This window comes from Seriola lalandi, unplaced genomic scaffold, assembly GCF_002814215.2.
Source record: "Seriola lalandi dorsalis isolate HSWRI2012SDOR001 ecotype SW California unplaced genomic scaffold, Sedor1 jcf7180002054582, whole genome shotgun sequence".
Classification (NCBI taxonomy): domain Eukaryota; kingdom Metazoa; phylum Chordata; class Actinopteri; order Carangiformes; family Carangidae; genus Seriola; species Seriola lalandi.
The window spans coordinates 1,186,709-1,197,754 of record NW_019525135.1 but is presented as its reverse complement, the minus strand read 5'-3'; the positions used below and the strand labels follow the sequence as shown (position 1 = coordinate 1,197,754).

The 11,046-nt window shown below is 41.6% G+C and overlaps 1 protein-coding gene across 1 annotated transcript in view; it reads left to right on the top strand.

Annotated features, from left to right (window-relative positions):
- The first annotated feature begins 10,618 nt into the window (after nt 1-10,618).
- Nucleotides 10,619-11,046, top strand: part of spock3 (SPARC (osteonectin), cwcv and kazal like domains proteoglycan 3) — a 16,495-nt gene continuing 16,067 nt past the window's right edge. Inside the window, exons 1-2 of the mRNA XM_023418503.2 lie at nt 10,619-10,726; nt 10,889-11,011. Coding sequence (XP_023274271.1) covers nt 10,889-11,011 — 123 coding nt within the window. The 5' untranslated portion in view covers nt 10,619-10,726. The remainder of the gene's footprint in view (nt 10,727-10,888; nt 11,012-11,046) is intronic.

Here is an 11,046-nt window from a genome sequence, read left to right as displayed (position 1 = left end):
CTCCTGATGATGCTAGAATTCAGCACTCTGTTCTATGAAACCATATTCTCAAAAAGGCTGTGTAATATATCTTTATAATCAGCAAGATAATTAGCTATCCACAGCAAACTGTTGTGCTCAGCCACATTATTAAACCACCCGCACCAGTGCTTTGTGTGTGCAAGTGTGTGTGCACTGTATTTTCTGGATCAACAGAAAAGACTGTTATAAATTGCTTAGTCTTCATTCATCCACCAACTCATTTATTTACAGAAACACAACACAGTTAGGTAGATGGTAGGTATAGAAAAAGCTGTTGCACTATTGTAAATCACCTCCAGGGAAGGTTGGGAAACAGGGCTGGGGTAACTCCCCACCAGCAAACATCCAAGAGAGGACTGATGCTTATCAGACAGAGAAGAGGTGGAGATAAAGGATTGAAAGAGTGAGTTCATTGTGATTATGCTGACACTGGGACTTAACTGTCACACACAGAGAAGTAAGTCTGTTTACACGGTAAACACACACATGCACACACACTTAAGCTGAAGGGGATGCAAAGTAATTAAGGGCCGGGTGGGGGTTGGAGAGCAGAGCCATAATGTCAGTGTAGTTAAAGACAAATGGATGTTTCTTCTCTAACAGTGATCCATTTGTCTATGGATCTGCCCTACATGCGCGCACACACACACACACGCACACACACACACACACACGCACACACACACACACTTTGTTCATGTCTTTCGATACATTCACTGCCCTCGCCATCCCATTTCCTCAGCTATGCCCTGAGTCATCACAATAGTGTTCCACACTACTACTGGTTAATAGGCCTCAGCATCCACTCCACTCCTCCAATCCAAAAAGGTGTGTAGAGGTGGAGTGTATTGCTGCTGCTGCTGATGCTGCTGCTGCTGCTGTTTACTCGCTCTTTGTCTGGCTCCCACCTTCACTCTCACTCATCATGTGTCTCTGCCACACTTTGCCCCCATACACTATTTCTCTCTGTTTCACTCTCTCTTTCCTCCCCTCCCTCACCCTTGCTCTTCCTATGCTATTCTCTTTCTCCCCCACTGCCCCACCACCACCACCACCAACCCCACCCCCGCCCCCACCAGATATCAGGTGTGTTACCTGAGCTCCATATCAATACTTAATCACCCTGGGACACCCAATCTACAGAGCATGACAGAACTCTCCCATGGAGAGTTGTGGTGGTCATGGTGTGTGTCTGTACTGTGTGTGAGAAAAGAAAAAGGGGGGGGGGTAACGACTCGCACATTTTGAGAGAAGTCAAAAGCTGCTGAGAGAGCTGGGAGGGAGAAACCTGCAAGGGGGAAAAAATGGCCAATGATGAGGAAGCGGAGGGAGTATGGATTGTGCTGGGCTATGCTATAAAACTTACACACAAGGCAAAGATTTGATCTCTGCCTTAGTTTGGAGGCTGCTTATTCATCATACATTAACAAAATGAATAAATACTAATACTTTGAGCTTGTCTATTAAAAAAAAAAAAAAACAGAATTAAACATGGAATATAAAGCACTCGAAGAAGCATGGCTCCACAGTAAAATAGATGGACAATACTTGGAGAATAGAGGCTTCCATTATCTTTGAATCATTTTTTAATTTTGTGAACTGGACTAAACTTGGGACGGCTCTGCTTCCCTGTTCTGCCCCCTAGTGGACAAACAACAGTATTACAAGAAGTACGCAAGCAAACCAGCTCTGAACTGCATTTTACATACAGTATGCCTGATAGACAAAAGATTAATATATTATTTTTAATATCATTATGGAGGTGATGACCTACAGCAGTCCACAAACAGGTACTATAATCCCTGGGATGATGAATCCTTCATTCACATCTTTTCTGCAGCATTGCTGATGTGTGAAGGGTGATTAGGAGGAGTCTAAGGACAGAGACTGTCATATGCTGTGCAGATTGTAAAGCCCTCTGAGGCAAATTTGTGATATTGGGCTGCATAAACAAAGCTGACTTGACTTGATTTGAACACTCCTCCTGGCAGATGATTCATTAATAAAAGAGCTCCTTTTTGAAAAGAAGAATTTACAAGAAAATCCTGAGGTTTTGGTTACATAGTGGTCAAAATATAGCCCTATATATCCCAAATCTCTACGGTATATGACATCCTCTATCTTTAAATCCTATAGATGTATTAAAATTAAAGTTATCCTTTACACCCTGGATCATGTATTGTGAGCATCTACATGGGTACGTGTTTTTACGTTAAGCCACAGCATCCCTCCTGAGACACAGGCCGTCAACAAGGGTTCTCCAGGCATCCCAGTCCTGAGCCAAGCTGTCCCCAGGTGTGGCCCATCCTTGTGGCATCTGTCTCCATGACCCGGTGCCATATGTTCCATGGTCAGCCTCTCTCTTGGGGATTCCACTTGAGGGACTGTCTTGTGATGTTTGAGGCAGGTTTATGGGGTGCATGTCCTATCTATCTCCAGCGCCGCTGTAGAATCTCTTATTCTGGTGGCTGTTGCTTAGTCTGTTGCCTCAGTTGCTGATAATGTTGCATCACCACATGTTGTGATCCTCCAGATTCGCTGGACTAACACCAACAGCAACAAGGAACGTGTTTCTATATCTGATGTTTAAATTGCACCACTCTGCCCTCAAACACATTCTGGTGTCAGATATGACATGGTCTGAGGTGACTAACAGAAGCTGCCTTTGTTGCATGATAAGAGTTATGATGTGAACTTACCTTGTGTATAAACAAACTTGATCATAATCCTACAGAGCATCAGAAATAGAAAGACATCTATAGCTGTTTGATTGGACTAAATTTTGAGTGTGTCAGATCTAGAGTAGATATATTACAATGCAGAAAGTTTCAATTTGAATTACTAGATTTCTAAGATGTTCTTAAAGCTGATTAAAATGGGATGTTGGCCATGTGGATGCATGCAGCTCTGAGACTTCTCAAACAACAATAAACACACTGTAGATTCCTTCATCAACCAAAATAAGACTGGTTTAATTAAAGGTTATACATGTTTTTAAGTATAAGAATACCTTTTTTTTCTGATCAACATTTACTGAAGCACCTGACTCTAAAAAGGTGAATGGAGCAAAGTTCTGTATATGGGTATCATCTGTTGGCTTAGAGGGTCAAGATGACTTCTATCTATATGTAGAGTTCAGCAAGGGCCTCGAGGGCTAAATATTACATCTTCAAAAACAAAGAAGAAAATAGACAAAAAGTCACTGACTTTATTCAAAATAGCTCATGCTGATGTGCTGATATGCTCATGCTGCTTATGCTTATGTTTTGCCATTAAATTTAGACTTTTACCAGATATTAAAATATCAGTGAGTAAATTTATTGCACCGCTCTGCTGAAACCAAAATGAATGCCACTGATAGTGTGAAATGGATGACAGGAATGGGGATGAAAATAATGTTTTTATTCATTCATGTCATGATCAAATATCTCAAGCATGCGCCTGGCTTATATACACCCAGTTGGAAATGTAATGAGTACACCTAGCTGAAACTAATGCAGTATAATACAACAGTCCTGCAATAACTCCTCCCTTTATGAAGGATATAATGTTCAGTTTTGGTCTAGCCAGGTGTTGATTCAACTTTATGCTCATTTAGGAGGCTGCAGTTTGTGGTGCTTCATACTTAGAGGTGTGTCTATCATTTACTCTACCCTCAATGACTAATGGTTTGGACATAATACAAGAAACACCTCTCAGTATGATGCCACATGATTCAGCAGCACCACAAACTACAGCCTCCACAATAACCATACAGTTGAATCAACACCTCTCTAAAACAGGTCCAACCAAAAGCTGAACATTAATAATCTTCCCAAAGGGAGGATTTACTGCTGGACTTTTGTATTAGACTACATTAGTTTTCGCTAGGTGTAGCTACTGAGTGTACAACATGTACACAGAGTGATTGCTTCAGAAAGAAATAGATAAAAATCTAAGGAAAGAGAGGAGATTTTTATTGAGAATATTTTTTATAGAGCTGTAGAGAGGAGAAAACATTCAGTTCGAACAGGTTCTTGTGAAAAGTTATGGAAGATGAATTTCTCTGGCAGAGTGTGAGGGGTGAATTTTCTGCTCTGCCTGTAGTGGGGAGGTTATTTCTCTGTTGGGAAGCCAGGAGTCAGTTGTCACGGCTGTGTGAAGTGATGGCCCCGTCAGCACAGGGAAAGTTCGGCCAAGCATCTGCTAGTGGCAGAATATGAATAAACTGGCATACTGTATATGTAGCTGCTGGAGCAAAGATGTTTCTGGGACCAGATCCTCTCACAGCCATGTCTATATTAGGGGGGCATGCACAGCTGACCATTCTGACATGGGAGAATTTAGGCAGGTTTAACAAGTGGAGTTTGCAAGCCGTCTAGATGGAGCAACTGGATGACTCGTTTCAGGAGCCCAGTAATGAGGGTGGTGGCAGTAATCCAGAGAGAAAATGACTACAATCTTTAAAAAGAGCTGGACTAAATCTTCCATAAAGATGTGTCTGATCCCTTGGATGTGGTGTGTAAACATGCAGGATTGAGTTGAGGTTGGAGTTGCATTTTGGGTCTTGTTGGACAATCAGCTGTCTTCACTCATATCGAGATTCTTCATAGAGTTCCTTTTTTAGTGATTCATAATAATAATAATCTTTTATAGGCCAGGAATTCCCAGGAAGCAACAGAGCTTTGTCCTCCTTAAGATCTTTTATCTGTGGTATGTATACAGTGGGATGTACAAAACCCATTAAATTTAAGGACTGGAATGTGTTTTAACAATATTGTTCCAAGATGTTAAAAGATGACTGAAACTAGTATAAATATACATCACCATAAGGACAAAAAAAGCATATTTTGACTGTGGGAAGTAAGAATAAGCTTTTAGAAGCTAATGAAGCTAATGATAGCGAGCAGCTGAGATGTCAGAAATTTGGAGAAAACCTGACACGCTGCCCATTTTAAACTATCATCAGTGATGAAATTCAGCGTCCAAACATAAGTTACAAAAACCAAACTCACCAGTTGAACTCTTCTCTATGCTATTCATTCTTTGTTCATCTTTCCGTCCCTGATGAGAGTACATGCTTTACAGACACTATGAAGTATAGGACTCAGTGGTTTGAGCCATGCTGAAACCAGACTAGCTATTCTGCTAAACATATTTGGAGCTTTAAAGGCACAATGTTCATTAGATTCGGAAAGCCAAGCCCGTGTGCCATTGTTGTAGCTATTTGGAACAAGGCCCCTGCAATTATGCAAAGAAATTCTGTGAATTAATGAATGGGAAGTTGTCATAAAAGGTTTTGTGGCTTGTTTAGAACAGAAGGGGGCGAAAGGGTCATGGACCCTATTCTGTCTTCTGGACACAATAAGGACTTGTAATGAATCCAGACTTTGTGATTCTTGTCTTGTAGTGGTAATTTTTGCTATTGTGTGTTAATGTGTGTTAATTTCATCTTGTGTATGTACAGTATATGGGGGCTTAACAAAATATTAGAAACACCTCTCAACATAATCTGCTCAAAACATACCATAGAGTTGAACTGGACATTGTAAGCTTCATAATGGTAACATTATTGGAGGGCTGTTGTATTAGATTGCATAACAGATCTAATAAACCGCCGATCCGATAAAACAGATCAGCCACAAATTCTGCATTTAGGAAGATTATAATATAGTTATATTATTATATTGTTACATATAGTAAAATCAGTACCTCTCTGACAATGTCTCTCAAAACTGAACATTATTGTCTTGTCAAAGATTGAATGTATGGCTGAGCTGTTATATTGGATTGCATTAGATTTTACAGGTCCATGTAATAAAGTGGCCACTGAGTGTGTATCTGCACTTTGAAGCCCTGTTGCAGTTGAACAGGAGTGTAATGTGCAAAAATCACCACAAGGGGGAATACAAACACCACAACCTGAAACTCTGCAGTATCTGTCTCCATTGGTTGGTTCATAATATGCATGGTAAAAAGTTCACTCTTTCTATTGGGTATTGTCCTATTTGTATGTTTATTCCCCGAACCACATACAAAGAAGCTCTGTATGTGCACTGACTTTAACATGTTTCATGTGATTCAGGCTCCCCCAGATACAGATCACAGACTTCCTGTTGGGTCCCCTGACTTGAAATGTAGGACTTGTCAATGCATTTCCAGTCATTGGAAAATGGACACGATGGTTTCATTTGGTCATCTTAGACCTAGACCAATTCAGAATGGCAGCTATATTTCTTTCTCTTTGGAAAACAGAAATCATAATAAATATAAGCGTGACAGATGTATCATTTTCTTTGGGGGTAGGGGGTCATCTGGAAAATTACTTGAATGTAACTTACAGGGGTCCACAAGTCAGAACATCCATCCATCAATTATCTAAATAGCTTATCATCTTCTTTCTCCCAATGTCTCTCTCTCTCTCTCTCTCTCTCTAGCTTCTTTTCCTCTCTTGTGCTCGCTCCCTGGCTCTGTAATCACCCTCTCAGTGATGGCCATTTTGTTTCTGTCTGCCTTATCTTCTGTTTGCAGTTTCCCTCTCTGTCATTATTGTGCTATTAGTGTTTCATCCTGGGGCTAAAACACAGGACTCACACTGACCTTATAGTCACAGCTATGCTCAAAACGTCTGCTTTGCAAGATAACACCCCCCCACCACCACTCCTTCTCTCACTCTCCATCTCTCTCCTTTAAACACACACACACACACACACACACACACACACACAAGGCCATGTTCAAAATAAATTCACTCGCATACACCTACATATCCATGTGTACACACCTACACACACAAAGTTCTGGACAAAACAAATTCATTCACATACAAACCTAAAAAGAAAAATATATCTTCACACAGACAACACTCCTGTTTCCTTTTTGCACAGTTACAAGAGTTGTTGCAAAACAACCACACAAATGTTTCATGAAAAATGGAGATTTCATGAAATCCATGTAAAGCTTCTGACACACCTGAGTTTCTCTCTAGTTGAGCTTTTTGTTATTACCTTTCTTCCCACATCATGATGGAGAGAGACAAAGGAGGCAAGACAGGGAAAAAAAAGAGTGGGTGCCTTTCATTATTATAAGGCTCAATTATTTCCTACATTGACATAATTGTATCATTGTTTGAGTGACACTCATCTCATTAAAGTATATTAATGGGGGCTGCATTGAATGAGTGAGAGAGAGAGAGAGAAAGAGAGAGAGAAACAGAGCGAGATTCTACAAAGCCAGTTGTATGTGGACACACCTGGGCTGATGCTACCGTGCTACAACACACTTAAGACGTGTCTTACAGGTTATATATTGACATGTCACAGTACAAAAAGTACAGGTGTATATAATAACATGAATGATGGCCACATTCAGTTTAGCTGCCTCAGTTTCAGGGTCCTAGTAATGTGCATGTAGGCTCACTGTCACACTGTCATGACTTACTGGGACACTCGAATAAATGTTATTAGGAACATCCATGCTTTTCCTGCTATGTCAATTCAGAATGCATGCTATGAAAAAGGCTTATGACAGTGCTTTCAGCTTTGTGGTGACAATGCCTTTGTGTATAAAGTGAGATCCATGAAGAAATTGTTTTCTGAGTGTCCTGTAGCAATCTTAACTGGTTTGCACAGACCCCAGACCTCAACCCCAGCCAGCACTTTTGGGATGAACTGGGACACCACCTGTGGGCAAGGGTCAACATTAGTGCCTTAGCTGAATCTGAAATGAAGCTGTTGCAAGTCCCTGAAATCAGCTTCTGAAGTCTTGTGTAAAACCATCCCAGAGAAATGGAGGCTGTTATAGCAGCACATTATTTAACCATGATTTTGGAATTAGATTTTGGAGGATGTCATGTTTAGATGGTACACATACTTTTGATCACAGTGCACAGTGTTGTTCTTAAAATGCTACAATATGGTATTCCATGGACGGCCTCTCTGTTTAGTTTTTTTTTTTTTTTAAATTATGCTGATTAAATTCCTTTGGTACACTCACACTAATTCTCTCTTGATGGATTTTCTACTTACTTTTACCCCAATCTCTCTCACCTCATCTCCCTCTTTCCTCCATTTCCTCCCTCCCACCCTCCCACCGTCTCAGTGAGCAGGTGCACAGTGACAGAGTCACTGGGCTGTGAAATCCCCGCTCCTTGAGACACGTGTCATGCCTCTCCTGTCCAAATACACACACACACACACACACACACACACACACACTCACACACACTCACACACACACACACACACACAAACACACACATTATGTTGTTTTTGTCCTATTTTTCTTCAACTCCTTCCTTTCTCCATCCTTTTCTCTGCGGCCTGCGTAGCAATTGAGTCAACAATGTGTGATGTTCATGAATTTACTTAGCAGAGGGAAAAAAAGGAAAATTTAACTGGAGAGGAGGGAAAAATCTATGCAGAGTTTCATTAAGCAACAACAGAAGTTTGTGTGTGTGGGCATGCTTGTGTGGATTTGTGTGTGTGTGTGTGTGTGTGTTGTGTGTGTGTGTGTGTGTGTGTGTGTGTGTGTGTGTGTGTGTGTGTGTGAGCACTCTGTGTGTCTTTCCTGCATATGTCTCTGACCACATCTACATCTTTAATGTCTGAGACTGAATAATGTATGAACCCGCTGGGCTGGAAGACACACACACACACGCACACACACACTCAAAACACCTCTTTTACCATTTCCATTTGCACAAATGTCATAAAACAGTTAGCCGTAAAAGAATGTGAACGTCATCCACAGTCCTCGCCACCATCTTCACAACTATCTTGTCATAACCAAGATCAGACCACATTGTGTTGATGTGAGAGAATAAAGCACGGCACAAAGTAGACCAACGCCTGCTGCTCTGCGGTTTCTCTACTACCAGTTTCCTGTTTACATGCTGCACACTTCCGGTTGGAGTGAACACAGAACTCACATCAAACATTTTTTACTTGTCTGTACCTGTGTGTGCTTCTCTGCAGGTGACCGTTCAGCTGCGTACCCCTCATGGTACTCTTTTTGTGTGTCTCTGTGATGCAGTCGTGCATGCTTCATACTTCTAATTTGACTTTCAAATATCTGCACCCTGTCATCTTTTCCACATGCCCACACACACACACACACACACACACACACACACACACACACACACACACACACACAAACATACTCGTCTTTTCTACAGCCTCTTATGAAGATGAAGATGTGAAGCTGAGCTGAGGTCAAGGTTGGTTTCTACAGCAACTGTGCATAATAACATCCCGACCTGCCTGACCACCAGGCTTCTCTGTGAAGAGCCTAGTAACAATTTGAATATGCTCCAACTTGCTCGCTCCCTCTCCATCTTTGCATGGTTTTTGCTCATTTATTTTCCCATCATCCTCCTCTCTGACCATTTCTTGACCTTGTTCAACTGCTGAATAAATGAGTGGAGAAACATAAAGATAGTTTAATGTAGGGCACTGAGGGTTTAGTGATAGAAATGATGTGAATCATGTTCTATGGCCCTTGATATCACCAGGTTTCAGTATAGTTTACCACAGGAGATTTTCACCTGCTTGTTAGACAGCACTCTCCACCAACATCTTTAAAACAGAGATGTTGGTGGAATCTTTTGGAAGAATGGTGTTTCTTTCCTCCAGTTGAGCTCCAGAGACCTGGAGAATCTGCAGCATTGAAGCGAGTTCTGTTTATTTCTTTGACACCCATGACGAACTAGCAACTCTTATACATACTTATACACATACAAGAAGAATTCCCTGGAGTCTATCTGTGTGCCAAATCTACAGCAAAAGCCCCTGTGGTGTCATGTTGAAGCCAAGTACAATCAAGTACAAATTTTCCCTCTTGAAACACACTCAACCATTCTGAGGAGGAGGAATGTTTTTTGGGACTCGCATGTCCACGAAAGGACTAACTTAACAGGGAACAATTCCACCCACCTCCACAAATCATCCAGAGTGGGCCATTTAGGTGCATTTCTGATGGAAACCATGTTATCTTGTAGCATCAATTTACAGTCCTGGACTAGCTTCTGCCAGGAATGTGAGCAAAACTCTTTCATGAGTCACTACTGTATAAACAAGCCTGAGCGACTCCGGTGTGATGGTTGTAACAGAGCAGAAACATAGAGATAATAAGAAAATAAAAATAACACAAGCACATGCTCAACACTATCTTTTTTTCCTATGTGAGTTTACATTCTTTCAGCAATACATCATAATGAGTTAATGGTGACTTTTTATTGTTGTTTTATTGTTGTTTTTGTTTCTTTTGTTGTTGTTGTTGTTTTTTTGTGCATGCCATCTATGAAATATTGCTACAACCTTCTATATTTTTGCTGTGATATGGATCCCTCTAACCTTTATCAAAGGATTGCCCAGTTTCTTTTTCACAAGAGGTAATCAGTGGGAAACACTTAAGCGGCGGCCTGATAACAGCCCACAGCGAGCCATCAGGACCGTTTCCACCGCACTGAGAGGCAGAGAGAGAGAGAGAGGGAAAAAAAAAGAAAACACAGCGCAGGGCCCGCGCACGGTGCCATGCGCAGTCCCGTTTTCTGCTGCGCACAGAGGGAGAGAGAGAGAGAGAGAGAGAGAGAGAGAGAGAGATAGAGAGAGAGAGAGTGTGTGTGTGTGTGTAAGAGAGAGAGAGAGAGAGAGAGGGCTGCTATTACTAGTGACAGAAAACGGCAGCGAGCACATACAGTCTGGAGAGCAGCTGATGCGACAAGGTAGGACGGAAAACACCTTCGCATCATTATATTCAGTGTTGATGATCAGTGTCCTTCAGCTGATGTGATGTACATTGTACTGCCTTTGTTTTCAACGCGATTGCGGCGTCCTGCAGCCTGATCTCCATGTCCTCTCCCCGTGCTGTTGTTGTGTGTCCGCAGATGCTGAGCGTCGCCTTGCTGTGTGTGTGCGCCTTCGCCTTTGGACACGTCTCCGCTCGCTCCGATAACGGCAATTTTTTTGATGATAAGTGGCTTGCTGAGAGATGGGATAAATTCAGAGATGTGAGTAATATTTATGGATTATATTATTAACGCCC